Source organism: Cetorhinus maximus, chromosome 4 (assembly GCF_964194155.1).
Source record: "Cetorhinus maximus chromosome 4, sCetMax3.hap1.1, whole genome shotgun sequence".
NCBI lineage: Eukaryota > Metazoa > Chordata > Chondrichthyes > Lamniformes > Cetorhinidae > Cetorhinus > Cetorhinus maximus.
Window position 1 is genome coordinate 119,184,496 of NC_135882.1, and position 15,980 is coordinate 119,200,475.

Consider the following 15,980-nt stretch of genomic DNA (forward strand, 5'->3'; position numbering starts at 1 on the left):
GCTCTGATGATGCTACCTTCAAAAACAGTTCCTCTGACATGTCCTCCTTCTTCCTTAACCGAGGTTTTCCACCCACGGTGGTTGACAGGGCCCACAACCATGTCCGGCCCATCTCCCATGCATCCGCCCTCACACCAACTTCTCCCTCCCAGAAACATGATAGGGTCCCCCTTGTCCTCACTTATCAACTTATCACCCCACCAGCCTCTGCATTCAAAGGACCATCCTCCACCATTTCCGCCAACTCCAGCATGATGCCACCACCAAACACATCTTCCCTTCACCACCCCCCCCCCCCCCCCCCACGGTGGCATTCCGCAGGGATCGTTCCCTCTGGGACACCCTGGTCCACTCCATCACCCCCTACACCTCAGCCCCCTCCCACGGCACCTTCCCATGCAACCGCAGAAGGTGCAACACCTGCCCCTTTACTTCCCCTCTCCTTACCGTCCAAGGGCCCAAACACTCCTTTCAAGTGAAGCAGCATTTCACTTGCACTTCCCTCAATTTAGTCTACTGCATTCGTTGCTCCCAATGCGGTTTCCTCTACTTTGGAGAAACCAAACGCAGACTGGGTGACCGCTTTGCAGAACACCTGCGGTCTGTCCGCAAGCATTACCCAGACCTCCCTGTCGCTGGCCATTTCAACACTCAACCCTGCTCTCATGCCCACATGTCCATCCTTGGCTTGCTGCATTGTTCCAGTGAAGCTCAACGCAAACTGGAGGAACAGCACCTCATCTTCCGAATAGGGACTTTACAGCCTTCCGGACTGAATATTGAGTTCAACAATTTTAGATCATAAACTCTCTCCTCCATCCCCACCACCTTTCCAATTTTCACCCCCCACCCCCACACACACTTTTCCAATAATTTATATATTTTCTTTTCCCACCTATTTCCATTATTTTTAAATGTATTTCCATCCATTGTTTTATCTCTACCTTTTAGCCTTTTTCGATTCCTTCACCCCACCCCACCCCCACTAGGGCTATCTGTACCTTGCTTGTCCTGCTTCCTACCCTTAATTAGCACATTCTTTAGATAATATCACCACCTTCAACACCTCCTTTGTCCTTTTGTCTGTGACATCTTTTGGTTATCTCCGCCTATCACTGACCCTCTATCCAGCTCTACTTGTCCCACCCTCCCCTTAAACCAGTTTATATTTCGCCACTCTTCTATTTTTACTTAGTTCTGTTGAAGGGTCATTCGGACTCGAAACGTTAACTGTGCTCTGCTCCGCAGATGCTGTCAGAGCTGCTGAGTTTTTCCAGGTATTTTTGTTTTTACTCTGAAATATCCCCTTAAATGCCTACCCTTTAAATGTATTCTGTGACCCTTATCAGAAAAAACCCACCAAACTTCATAGGCATTATGCTATTAGAGTAATCAGATTTGCAAATAGATAACTATTTATAAATGTAGGCTGTTTAGAATCTTGAGGTTGGCTTAACATAGCACATTGTATTGTGCAAACTACTGGCAAAATATCATTACCCTGTTCTGTCACAGAAACAACAATAGGTCTTTGATTAGTTAATTCATTGTTTTAATGTTGTTTGCATCACTGACTTTATTTGCTGTTGGGATGTGAACTGCATTCATTGCCCTGAAAAGGTGTTGATTGAAGTAGACTCACTATTTTAAAAACAAGGAGCATGAAGAGTCAACAGTAAAGCATAAGTACAACACTGTTGTTTGAACCATAATGATGTAATTAATAGGAGTGAGAAAATAGTTGGCTGGTCTCAATCTGGGTGGCAAGCCTTATGTTGTCAAAATATGTATTATACAGAGCTATGTAAACAGAGATGGTATATATTTAAAGTGTTCTGTCACATGTTAGTGTACCATAATTATATTTCATGCAACTTCAAAAATAATTTGATTTCTTCATCCACTTAATCAACCATTTTGTTTATGGTTGTCTCCTCTGTCCTTGCAAACTACCATCTTATCTCCAGCCACCTATTCCTCTCGAGTTCTTGAACAAGTTATTGCCTCCAAGTCTCATGGACAGAATTTTCTGCCTGTCGGGTGGGCGGAGCAGGAGTGGCCGTGGACCCGATCGGCGCCCACGATCAGGGCTGCGCCACTATTTTGCACGGGCGGGCCAATTAAGGCCTGCCCAGCGCATTTCCCGACTCCCGTGAATAGCAGGAGTGTGCGGGCTGCAGCGGGCGTGCACAAACCGCTGGGTCCAATGGTGAACCAGCAGTCTGTTTAAAGGAAGGCCTGGCAGCCTCCTGTAGGCTGTTCACAATGGCCGTATCCAGGGCGGGCCGTGGGGGCAGGGCGGGCCGCGGGGTAGGCCAGCGGGGCGCCAATGTGCCCCTCGCTTTTCTGATGATTGCCTTGCTGCCCTCCTCAAGGAGGTGGCAACACGGCGGGAGGTGTCGATCCCCCAGGATGGGAGGAGGAGGCCCCCCACCACATGACCAAACATGCCTGGGAGGAGGTGGTGAGCTCCTGCGATGTGGTGCGGCGCAGCTGGATCCATTGCTGTAAGCGCTTCAATGATTTGTTGCGCTTTGGAAGGGTCAGTACCATGTTGGTGTTGGGCATTTAACCCAGGAGGTAGCCTTAGCCTTTGAGGGTCCCCCTCCCCCAAGTCTTACTGTCGTGATTGCTTTGAATCATGTTGGGCATTTCTCGTACACTAGGTGGGCAAGCAGATAGTGCCCATATTTACATCAGCCTGAGTGGTTTATGAGGAGATGAGTTCTCCCCTGCACCATGTGTTGCTCTTAGTCGCACGTGACTAGTCTGGGGGCAACCTGCAGGAGATGCAGCTAGGCGCATACTCAGAACTCCAGCACATGTCCTGTTCACAGTGATGAAATTGTGGAAGAGGAGCCTCAAGGTCTCATGGCCAAGAGCTATCTGCTGCCCTCGATGCTGCATGTAGTTGTGCCTCCTTGCTATGGGAGAAAAGACTGTGTGTTTCCCAAAGTGATGGATGCAGAATGTGTCCAAGGTGGCTGTCGGGGGGGGTTGGGAGCTGACGTACTATCTTTGTGTGACTGATCAGCAGTAGCGGGGAGAGGAGGCACCGGAGCCCTGAGATAAGCCACTGTGGTTGGGGTGTGGCATGCGCGTGCAGAGTCCATGTGCGATTAGCACCAATGAACGGTCTTCTCTGTATTTCAAGAGAAGAATGCTCACGATGCGTGTGAGCGTCCGAGGACTGGAGGCGGCCAGGCCCAGCTCATTATGATAAGCTGCTTCGAGCAGGACGCCCTGGAGCTTGAGAGGCGCCATGCGCCCAGGTCCACTGGTGTTGGTGAGGCTGGGGTGGAACAGCCAGGGTTTTTGAGGCTAACAGTGACATTAACTCTGTCTTCCCACCATCCATAGCACTGATTGTTTGATTTTGTTATTGTTGCAACATTGATCATTCACAGCCTGATAGAGTCAGAGGTGTGGGTCATAGACAAAGGTCCCTCGGTCCTTCGAAGATGCACATGTCAAGCACCTTCCAAAGCTGCCTTATCCCGCTACCTTAACGGGCCTGTCGACATGCCCAGCAAGGTCCCTCTGATCCTCCTTACTTTCCATGGTCCTACCATTCCTCATGTATTCCTTGTTTCTTCTGCCCAAGTGCATCAGCTCTCACTTATCCACATAACATTCCATTTGGCATTCCTTAGGCCATCTGACCAGCCCGTCCGTATTCACCTGTAATGTTAAGGTATCCTCCTGACTATTTGCCACCCCACCAATATTCATCTCCATAGGTTCTGGAAGGTTGAGCACATAATGAGACAGGGGGAAAGGGATGAAGTGTGTCACTGTGTGGACGCTAACTGATCCACTGTCCTTGTTGTTAAATTCAGCATCAGAGCCTGAGCAGTTTCAGATACCCCCTCTCATACCTGAGGGCCCTCAACTGTCACCTGAGTCACACCATTTCTGCGAGGCAGGCACCAGCGCAGATACTAGCACCTCAGTGGGCATTGCAACATTGGCTAGTGTCCTGGGGCACAGTGCAGAGGGCACTTCACAATCGCTGGAGGGGCTGGCAGAGACAGAGTGTGCCGAAGGCGCCAGCAGTTAGAGGACTGCAGGGGACCAGGCACATGCTCAGTCGGTGCGTGATGATGTGCCTCTGGAGTCGTCTGCGACGCAGCAGCTGCAGGAAATGCGACCGGGGGTGCGGGAGCATCTGGGAGTGTTACATGAGACTATGCTTCACTTGGTGTCCGTGGTGGAGGAGTCCACACAGCGCATTACTGATGCAATGAGCCTCATGGCAGAGCGTCATGCTTCCTCCATGGAGAGAGTGGCGACTCTCGTGGAGAGGGGCCTCCAGGAGAACAAGCAGCTTCTCCTGGAGTTACACTCGGACCTGCAAGCCCTCAGTGCCAGTGGCCACGGCTGGTCATTGCCAATGTGGGAGATGGTGTCGGCTTCAAGCTTCCCAGCCCTTTGCCCATCCATCGACGGTGAGCTGGGAGGTCCGGGGTGACCTCATGTCGGCAGAGCAGCAGCTGCCTGTCGTATCTGTGGGCGCCTCTCATGGCGCTCCAGATGAGGGCAACAGCTGCTCCTCCCCTCTCCCAGTGACCGCTTCATCGAGTGAGGCTGCAATGACTGGGGAGATGCCCGGTCTGGACCTGGCAGATCCCTCCCAGGTAGGGCCAGCACAGGCTCCACGGGCCAGAGGATGCCCGCCAATATAGAGGCCAACAGGACAGCAGAGTCAGCAGGCTGTCTCGGATGCCACTCCATGCAATGGGGCGGCACCAAGACGTAGCACCCGTAAACATAAGCATAAGGCACCTTAGGCACACCTCAGGTTTCTCACTGGTGCTTTTGTGTTGGCCCTAGATTAGGGACTTATTATTTGTTTCTGCTTGAATAATGTTTTGTTTTGACTTTGAGAACTTAAGATGAAAATTTAAAGCCAGATGTGTTAACATGGCTGAGGGTGGCTCCTTTGTTCTGCATTTGTATGTTTTACATACAAACATGTCATGAGTGTTTGAGTGGACATTGAAGTTTATGTCCGAAGCCCTTAGTTGCAGCTGATGACCTGGCAGTTTTAGCACTTAAATGACAAGTATGGAAGCGCTAGGCAAGGCTGGTCCTGCTGATCCATTTGTGTGGAGCTAGCTGAAAGTTTGTTGGATTAAAGTCTCCCGGGTGTCCCTGCCTCCTTGGTGTAGTCCCGGGTCAGCGTGTAGCCCCTCATCATTCCCCTGTGCTTCCCCTTCCTCAGAATCAGTGCTGGACTCATCGTGTGCAGCTGCATCCACTGCGTCAACGTCTTCATCGTCCACTGCATCCCCCCCCTTTCCAGCACAAGATTGTGGAGAGCGCAGCATGCAGCCACTATCACTGACACACGATCTGGGGGGTACTGGAGTGCACCCCCTGAGCGGTCAAGCATCGGAAGGGTATCTTGAGAAGACCGATGGCTCTCTCCACCACAGCCCTTATGGAGGCGTGGCTCCTATTGTACCGCTGCTCAGCTTCTAATATAGGATGGCGGAGAGGCGTCATGAGCCACCTTCTGAGGAGATAGCCCTTGTCACCCAGCAGCCATCCATCAAGCCGAGCCAGAGCACTGAAGAGCCCCGGCACCTGGGAGTGTCTGAGGATGTAGGTGTCATGGGAGCTGCCTGGGTACCATGCACAGACTTGTAGAATCAGCATCCTGCAATCACACACTATCTGCACGTTCATGGAGTGGAATCCCTTCCTGTTGACAAAGGCACCGTGCTCACCTGCTGGTGCCTTGATGGCCACATGTGTGCAGTCTATTGCACCCTGGACACGGGGGAAGCCAGCAATGGCCATGAAGCCTCTGGCTCGCTGTGTCTGGCTTGCCTGGTCCCAGCGGAAGTGGATGAAGGTCAATGCCTGTCTGAACAGAGCGTCCGTGATCTGTTTGACACAAGTGTGGACAGCTGATTGGGAGACACCGCAAAGATCACCCACCGAGCCCTGGAAGGAACCAGAGGCATAGAAGTTGAAGGCAACTGTGACCTTCAGAGCCACTGGCATGGGGGGTCCGCCCACACAGTTAAGAGAGATCTCAGGGCCAATCATCTGACAGATATAGTTGACTGTCTCCCTTGAGAGTCGGAGCGTCCTTCAGTACTGCACCTCAGTCATATTGAGGTAGCTGCTTCGCTGCCTGTGTACCCTGGCAGCAGGATAGTAGCGTCTTCTGTGGGCCCCTTGCACCTTGGACAACCTCTTGGTCCTGTGCCCCTTGTGCCTATGCCTGGCCTCCCAAAGATGGCTCCCCTGAAGGCTGATTGTGTACTCCTGGCCTCCTCCTTATTCTAGTCCTTCCTCCAGAGGAACTGCCTCCAGTGGAGATGTCAGAACCCAAAACCAGGCTAAGGGGTGACCTCCGGAAAGCTGCAGGCCCGATAAAGATTACTGACTGCAGAGTGCTGACCTGAAAGTTCAACGTACGCAGAAAGCTGCTGAAATTCGTCCTGAACTGCTACAGATCACACAGGCAAGTTTAAAAAAACTTTCTGCAATAAATACTCTCAGACCAGCTTGATGGATGAGTTTTATTAAAAAGTCTCTTACCCACTTGCCCATTGCGACCGTGCGCCAACCCAAAGATAGCACAGGTGGCTGAAAATTGCAGTCAATTGACAATTCAAGGGCCTTAACTGGCCCGTTAATTAATGGCGGTGCGTGTCGAACTTCATCACGCGCCCGCCCAGCGAAATATTGCGATGGCGCGCGGTAACATCGGGACGCTCACCTGATGTCACCCTGCGTCATTTTACGTGTCGATGTGCGGCCCCACCTCCCCGCCACACACCAAGCAGAAAATTCTGCCCCGTATTTTAACCCCTCCAATCATGTTTCCATCCCTGAAACGGACCTTTTATATGATCTCATTTGTGACTCTTATACAACCATGGCCAGGATATAGTATACCTTCTCATGCTTTTCGACTTGACTGAAGTCATTGAGACAATTAATCATAACATTCTCCTGTAAGATAAAAGCAAAATACTGCGGATGCTGGAAATCTGAAATAAAAACAGGAAATACTGGAAAAACTCAAGTCTGGCAGGATCTGTGGAGAGAGAAACTGAATTAACATTTTGAGTCCCTATGCTCTGAAGATGAGTCACAAGTTCCATTCAGCCATTGTTTGTAGACTTCCAGACTAGCAATGCTTCAAATTTAAATTCCTCATCCTTGTGTTTGAATCTCTCCATGGCCTCCTGCAGCCCTATAACCTTCTGAGAGCACCACAATCCTTTAATTCTGTCCTCGTTTGCATCTCTGACTTCCTTCACTGTATCATTGGCAGCCATGCCTTAGCTCTTCAAATCCTATAAGCTCTGGAATTTCTTCCCTCTCTATCTGTCTCTCCTGCTTTTAAACCTATCTTTTTGACCAAGCAGTTCTTAAATCTCCTGAAGCTCAGTATTGAAATTTATTTGAAGTGCCTTGAGATGTTATACCACATTTAAAGGCACTATATCGACAGACATTGTCAGTGTTGGAGATCCCAATTCTGCCCATATCCTCTAGCTATAACAAGGGAACATGAAGAATGACCACAGCCATGAGAGGCTGTTGCTACATGTGTTTTTTTTTCTTTTCTTGATGCCTTTCACTAAACAAACTGTATACAGTGCGAAATTACTTAGTTTGCTGGCACATCAACATTTAAAAGCATCAGTGCCTTGACCTTGCTTGGGCTACAAAGTCAGAGGAATTGGAATCCTGACATTGAATTTGGATAAATCAGATATCTTGATTTAGTGTAGCCTTAGTTGCCAGAAGTAACAGATGAAGACGTTACTTTGACAAGTCTTGTGTTTGATCTAGATACATCATTAGCCTTCTAGATATATTTGTCCAATATTTTAATTTTGATGAATAGTAACTCCATTATATTTATGCTAGGCTGCTATAAATTACCTCTTGCAATTCTTCAAATTGGTTTAATCAAACAAAAATGCTAGTGTGCTGTGCATTCAGCAATAACTCCCTGAAATTATAACTAAATTATGGCCCTGGGACAAATTTTCTAAAAGACCTCATGGGGTGGGGTGCTTTTAGTTTGGCTTGACTGGATTTGACCTGAAGGTAAATGATTAACATTTGCATGATTTAACACTGTTAGACTTCCTAATTGTTAAAAATAAACCAAGGACATGGTTTATGGATGACTGGAACTTCATTGTTGTATGTAATACAAATTTAGTAAAGTAACATGGTTAAATTACAACAATAATCTGTTTTCATATTGGTGAATTGGCAGGACACCCAAATGCTTCTATGGAGAACAGTTATCTTCCACCATTTGTTGCAAATTCAAAATAAACTGAACTTTAATTGAGCTGTTTGACAAATTGATATATGAAATCATGCATAGTTTACATGTATCAAAAGTCAATTCCTTCAGAATTTGTGCTTTGGACATTTAATTTGCATGTTCTTTTCCCTATCTACCAGAATTATTTTGTTGACTGCTTAATTGTATACAAAGAGCTTCTGGTAGTATTAAATAATGGATGTTACAATATCAGTTTGTCTTGTCTTCATGCTTCAACTAATTGGAGATAAGGTACCAGTCCTGTAAGTAATGCCCAGTTGTATGTTCAGTATTATATCATGCTATCTTGTGGGACCAGAGAGGTGTACCAAACACCATTCCACAGACTTGTAGGATTGCAGCTTATTCCTGTATTCACTTGAGTGGTGTTCAACTTTGGCCAGGTGACCAGGAAGGTACCGAGCACGCCTATATAATATTGGGAGCAGCTTGCATTCGTATGTTGGTAATATGGGGGGGTGAGTGGCTAGGGAGCTGTTTAATCAAATTGTATTTTGTATAAATATTTCATTTTATGCGCATTAATTCATGATTTAAAAGTTGACAGTTTACTTAATTGTTCTACAGATTTTTCTTCAGCATTTTGCAAGTTAGCAGATGGCACAGTGTGTGACTAAAGTTGAACTGAGTATCTCCTGCGAGAATCTATTAGATAAAGATGTTGGTTCCAAGTCTGATCCACTATGTGTGTTCTTCATAAATACTGGCGAGAATCAATGGGCTGAGGTAAGGAGCTCTCCAATGTATAGTTCTTAGTTTGTTGTGAAAATGGTTTTTCAGGAGCTTGATGAATAGATGGACTTTTTTTGAAACAGCTGTTTATTTTCAATATTAATCTAGTTCAAGATGCTATAATCTAATTTTAATCAATACCCTCTCTAGCTTTTTCCCCAACCCATTTCCATTATATATTTTGGAATATTTCCAATGTTTGCTTTTTGTTATAATGTAAATGGGAATAGTGATGAGAGAAATTCCTGCTTTGTATGTTGTTTTCATTGGCTCTCATAACTGCTTGCTATAGGAAGATTGGTTAAAAGAAATTACAAACTTTAACACTCTTCTTTATCCTCCCTCCTCCCCATCCAGTTTCCTGTCCTAGTCACTAGAAACTGTTGACTCTCAGAATTATGGAAACCTACAGCACAGAAGGGAGCCATTCTGTCTGTTATGTCTATGCTGCCTCTTTTAAAATGTTATGATCCCAGTGGGGGAACTGTAAACCAAAATAACCAACTTTTACTAAACGACCTCCAAATTAAGAAATTACCAACAAGATTTTATTCTTTAACTTTTTCTTTGACATGAATCAAATAAGTTAAACATGAATTAACAGGCAAATGACACTTCAAATAAAAAGGTAAATTTTACTTTAAATAGTTGATATAAAGATACATCTTGCACAACCACAAGCGCACACATCACTCTCTGCACCACACCAATAAGCTATTCTTTATTCACAGGGTCGGTCAGGAGTCCTATCTGACGGAAGCTTTTACTTCTGAGTTTCATGGGGACGGTTATCATCAGCAAGACCCATTTCTACAAATCTCCTCTCCCTTGGGCCATGACAGTCCTAATGGCCTGCACTTCAAGATATAAAGGGCTTAGCTTTCCAGATTTCCTTTCCAATGAACCGACCAACAAATACCTAGTTCATGATCTGGCCCTCTGACACAAGCTCTCATCTCTTTTGCATGCCTGAGCTATTTTGACTGCCTTTTTAGAATTAGCTCCCTTTCAAGTCACTCATACATTGCTTCCCGAAGAGCTTCTGGGATTCTATTTTCTTACTGCCAAACAGAAAACTGACCTTTTTGTTGAGAGCTTTGCTGGCTTCATCTCGCACAAATTCTGTGTTCCTCTTTCTGCCTTTGTCTGCTTTCTCTTTGAGACTGCAACTGTATGCTGATCTCCTTCTGCCTCTAGGTGTCCTTTGTTTTGAACTCTCCTTTGTGTCTGCAAGCCACTCGGGTTCTGTATTATCTTAACTTTCTTCCTGTTGGTACTGTTTCCAAGTCAGGAGTCATCAAGTCAAATGGGCCAGTATTTCTTATTATCCAAGAAAATTGCAATTTATCCCTTTGCAGCTGATGCAACCTCTTAGAAGTCCTTTTCAAACCTTCGTTATAAAACAATTCCACAGACATTTTAAGGGAATTACAAATTTTCCTTGCTCTCTTTCCTTTTTCCTTTTCCTTTTTTTTTCAGACCAAAGAGCAGTTGTGCTTAGTTCAACGTACCTGTGTTCTGTCTATAAACCAGTAAGTAACTCCTTTGCCCTCAAGTATCTGCCCAACTTTTTTTTAAAGATTATTTAAGGAATTAGCTTCCACCACCTGGAGCATTCTAGATCTTTGACAGTTTGTAAAAAAAAAAAATAAAAAGCCTTTAATCTCCCCTCTGGATCTTTGTGAATGACCTTTGAATCTGTGACCTCTAATTATTGACCCATGTGCCAGAGGAAATAGCATTTTTTTTTTTAAATCAAAACTTCTCATCTTAAAAATCCCTTCAGTCACGTCATAACCTTCCCTGTTCCAAGAAGAATTAAGACTCTTCCAATCTCTCCTCATAACTAAAGTCTCTCATACCTGGTGATATCCTGATTAAACCTCCTTTTGGACCCTTTCTAAGCCCTTTATATCTTGAAGTACAGTACCCAGAATTGTCCATAAACTCTAATTGAGGCCCTACTCGTGATTTATAAAGTTCTAGCATGACCTCTTGCGCCTTTATATTCCATTTCTCACTTTATATTCCATTTCTCATTTTAGATGCCCAATTAACCCACATACTTTAAAAAAAATAATCTCCTGATCAACTTGCCCTGCAAATGTAAGGATTCATGTATGTGGACACTAATGTCTCTCTGCTCATAACACTTTTTAAAATCATAGACCTCATGCTGGATGTCATGAAGCGCTATTAATGTGGAAAATACTTTTCTTTTAAAAATACAGGTTTAGCCTGTGGATGTGTCTTAATTAGATTAAAACCAGCTAGCCTGGGTGCTTTGATACTAGTTTTGATATGTAAGAGCACATGTATTTGCATTTTTTTTGAATAGAGCATTCAAGAAGTGGGGTGAAAACCTGACACCTTTTTTAACAGCTACCAAGCACCATATTTATATTACTAATAAAATTGGTACAGTGAATGGGGTTTCATTGTTAAAGGGTAAAGTTCAAAGAGACTGGTGGGACAATGAGAATTTGAATTCAATCAGTGGTGGTAGGTATAACTTCAGTAGTTTTTGGGTGTGCAGAGCAGAGGCAATGTGAGATCAAAAGGCAGCTGTAAACCTCCAACAGGCTCCACAGTGAAAAGAGCCCCATTTTGAATTCCTAAGGTGAAAATGCTTTGCCTGGTGTCTGGTTAAGTCGATGGGTTGCTGTTGCCTTAATGGAGATTAGTTTGGGAATTTGTTAAAAGTTGTGATAGTAATAATTTGTAGCCATTTGTACATATATTTTAACCTGTGTAAATTAATAAAATGGTTCATTTAGTTTAATGTAAAACCTCAAGAACTAGTGATCTGATTCCTGAGTTTAGAGACACATCTCAAACATAACACTTAAAATTATTGATTATGACCATTGTTTAAAGTCTCCCACTGGGATTTTTAAATAACTCCGCTTTACCAACTGCATCGGTCATAACATGGACAATTATTCCAAAAGCACTGGCTGGCCTTGATACCTCGTCAAAGCAGCCATTCTCTAAATCTAAACAGTATATGTTATCAGGATGTTTAAAAATTAGATGGGGATGAGGCATCACAAACTCATGTGATCATGTTTTCACATTGCTTTCCAGTAGGAGTTGAGTTAGACATCACGGTTTTCAATTGGCCTTGTGGCCCAGAAGAAACTAGCTTTGGTGTGCTTTAAAAATAGCACCCCTAAATGGAGTGTCGGTGTCCCAATGATTCCGGGACATGTTCGAATTTTCAAAGCAAGGATGGGTGGGGGGTGGGGGGGGTGGGGAGTGTAGTTGACACCCAGTCCTGTCCACTTAATGGCCTGCAAAGGAACAGGAACCTGTGAAGGAATGGCAATGTATTTCCAAGTCAGGGGATGATGAGTGACTTGGAGGGGAACTTCCAGGTGGTGATGTTCCCATCTATCTGCTGCCCTTGTGCTTCTAGATGGCAATGGTCATGGGTTTGGAAGGTGCTGTCGAAGGATCCTTGGTGAATTACTGCAGTGCATTTTGTAGATGGCACACATTGCTGCTACTGTGCATCGGTGGTGGAGTAATTGAATGTTTGTGCATGTGGTGCCAATCGAGTGGACTGCTTTGTCATGTGTGGTGTCAAGCTTTCTTAAGTGTTGTGGTAGCTGCACTCATCCAAGCAAGTGGGGAGTATTCCATCACACTCTTGACTTTTGCCTTGTAGATGGTGGACAGGCTTTGGGGAGTCGGGAGGTGAGTTACTCATTGCAGGATTCCTAGTCTTTGACCTGCTCTAGTAGCCACAGTATTTACATGACAGGTCCAGTTCCGTTTCTGGTAAATGTTAACCCCCAGGATGTTGATAGTGTGGGATTCAGTGATGGTAGTGCCATTGAACTTCAAGGGGGCAATGGTTAAATTTTCTCTTGTTGGAGATAGTCATTGCGTGGCACTTGTGTGGCACAAATGTTACTTGTCACCCAAGCCTGGATATTGTCCAGGTCTTGCTGCATTTGAACATGGATTGCTTCAGTATCTGAGGAGTCGCGAATGGTGCTGAACATTGCAATCATCACTGAACATCCCCACTTCTGACCTTATGATGAAGCAGCTGAAGATGGTTCGGCCGTGGACACTACCCTGAGGAACTCCTGCAGTGATGTCTTGGAACTGAGATGACTGACCTCCAACAACCGCAACTATCTTTCTTTGTGCTAGGTATGACTCCCACCAGCAGAGAGCTTCTGCCCCTGATTCCCATTGACTCCAGTTTTGCTAGGGCTCCTTGATGCCACACTAAAATGCAACCTTGATGTCAAGGGCAGTCACTCTCACCTCCCCTTGGGAGTTCAGCTCTTTTGTCCATATTTGAACCAAGGCTGTAATGAGACCAGGAGCTGAGTGGCCCTGACGGAACCCAAACTGAGCATTAGTGAGCAGGTTATTGCTAAGCAAGTGCCGCTTGTTAACCCTGTTGATGACCCCTTCCATTACTTTACTGATGATTGAGAGCAGACTGATGGGGCAGTAATTGGCATGGTTGTATTTGCCCTGCACTTTGGGTACAGGACACACCTGGGCAATTTTCCACATAACCGGGCAGATGCCAGTGTTTTAGCTGCACTAGAACAGCTTGGCTAGGGGCACGGAAAGTTCTGGAGCATAAGTCTTCGGTAACTATTGCCGGAATATTGTCAGGGCCCTTAGCCTTTGCAGTATCCAGTGCCTTCAGCCGTTTCTTGATATCATGTGGAATGAATCGAATTGGCTGAAGACTGGCATCTGTGATGCTGGGAACCTCCGGAGGAGGCCGAGATGGATCATCCACTCGGCAAATCTGGCTGAAGATTGTCGTAAATGCTTCAGCCTTTTCTTTAGCACTGATGTGCTGGGCTCCCCCAGCACCCCCAACATTGAGGATGGAAATATTTGTGGAGCCGCCTCCTCCAGTGAGTTGTTTAATTGTCCACCACCATTCACGACTGAATGTGGCAGGACTGCAGAACTTGGATCTGATCCATTGGTTGTGGGATTGCTTAACTCTGTTTATCACTTGCTGCTTATGTTGTTTGGCATGCAAGGACCCCTGTGTTATAGCTTCACCAGGTTAACGCCTCATTTTTAGGTATACCTGGTGCTGCTCCTGGCATGCCCTCTGCACTCTTCATTGAACCAGGGTTGATCCCCTGGCTTGATGGTAATGGTGGAGTGGGGGATATGCCAGGCCATGAGTTTACAGATTGTATTTGATTACAATTCCGCTGCTGATGGCCCACAGTGCCTCATGCATGCCCAGTATTGAGTTGCAAGATGTGTTTGAAATCTATCCCATTTAACACGATGGTAGCGCCACACAACATGGAGGGTGTTCTCAATGTGTCTTTGTCTCCACAACATCTGTGCAGTGGTCACTCCTACTGATACTGTCATGGACAGATGCATCTGCGGCAGGCAGGTTGGTGAGGATTAGGTCAAGTATGTTTTTCCTTTCTGTTGGTTCCCTCATCACCTGCTGCAGACCCAGTCTAGCAGCTATGTCCTTTAGGGCTCAGTCAGTAGTGGCGCTACCGAGCCACTCCTGGTGATGGACATTGAAGTTCCCCCACCCAGAGTACATTCTGTGCCCTTGCCACCCTCAGTGTTTCCTCCAAGTGGTGTTCAACATGGAGGAGCACTGATTTTGTGGGGTGGGGGGGGGGGGTGGCAGGCAGTATGTGGTAATCAGCAGGAGGTTTCCTTGCCCATGTGTCACCTGATGCCACAAGACTTCATGGGGTCCAGAGTCCGTGTTGAGGGCTCCCACGGCAACTCCCTCACGACTATTTACCACTGTGTTGCCACCTCTGCTGGGTCTGTTGAGCCTGTGGGACAGGGCATACCCAGGGATGGTGATGGTGGTATCCAGGACATTACCTGTCAGGTATGATTCTGTGAGGATGACTGTCAGGCTGTTGCTTGACTGGTTTGTGAAACAGCACTCTCAATTTTGGCACTATCCCCAGGGCTGAGTTTGCCATTGTCTTTTCCGGTGCCTAGGGACTTTGTAGCGGTTTGATACAACTGATTGGCTTGCTAGGTCATAGGGCATTTACCTGGTCTGGCCTAGATGTGACTCCAGACCCACAGCAATGGCAGGTAAGGACAGCCTTACCTAAGGTAGGTACCTAAGACCTTCTTTCCTTAAAGGATATTTGTGAACCAGATGGGTTTCGACAATGGTTTCATGACCATCATTAGACTTTTAACTCCAGATTTTTATCGAATTCAAATTCCACCATCTACGGTATGAACCCAGGTCCCCAGAGCATTACCCTCAGCCTCTGGATTACTAGTCCAGCGACAATACCACTATGCCATCACCTCCCCACACGAAGGGCCTGGACAGAGTAGATAGGGAAAAATCCTTTCGATTGGTGGAAAGGTTAAGAACTAGGTGGCACAGATTTAAGGTAATTAGCGAAAGAAGCTAAGGTGACATGAGGAAAAGCTTTTTCACGTGCTGAGTGGTTAGGATCTGGAATACACTGCCTGAGAGTGTTGGAGGCAGGATCAATTGAGGCATATGCAAAAGGGAATTGGTTTATTGTCTGAAATGGAAGAATGTGCAGTGCTACTGGGAGAAGGTGAGGTAGAGGCTCGAGGTGAATTGCTGCTTCAGAGAGCCAGCACAGACAAAACAGGCTGAATGGTCATCTTCTGTGCTGTAACCATTCTATGATTCTATGACTTCCAGAGTTTGGGACATGGCAGCAGAAGGCGCAATTATCAAGAATGCTAAAGAGGCCAGGATTATAGGAGCACAGATACTCAGAAGGTTGTGGGGCTGGAGACCAGGCAGGAATGCATTGTGGGAGACCAGGTCAGCATGCCTTTTGGGAGACCAGCATTGAAATAGTCAAATCTAGACATAACAAAGGCATGAATGAGGTTTCAGCAGCAGATATGCTGAGTCAGAGGCTAAGTGAGGCCA

The 15,980-nt window shown here is 46.0% G+C and overlaps 2 protein-coding genes across 3 annotated transcripts in view; both read left to right on the forward strand.

Annotated features, from left to right (window-relative positions):
• Positions 1-15,980, forward strand: part of LOC144679844 (copine-3-like) — a 750,377-nt gene that overhangs the window by 597,732 nt on the left and 136,665 nt on the right. The gene's annotated exons all lie outside the window — the stretch shown is intronic.
• The window catches only part of LOC144679843 (copine-3-like), a 98,197-nt gene that overhangs the window by 13,887 nt on the left and 68,330 nt on the right, over positions 1-15,980 (forward strand). For both annotated transcript variants that reach the window (XM_078540690.1, XM_078540691.1), the window contains exon 2: positions 8,900-9,058. In XM_078540690.1, coding sequence (XP_078396816.1) covers positions 8,930-9,058 — 129 coding nt within the window. In that variant the 5' untranslated portion in view covers positions 8,900-8,929. The remainder of the gene's footprint in view (positions 1-8,899; positions 9,059-15,980) is intronic.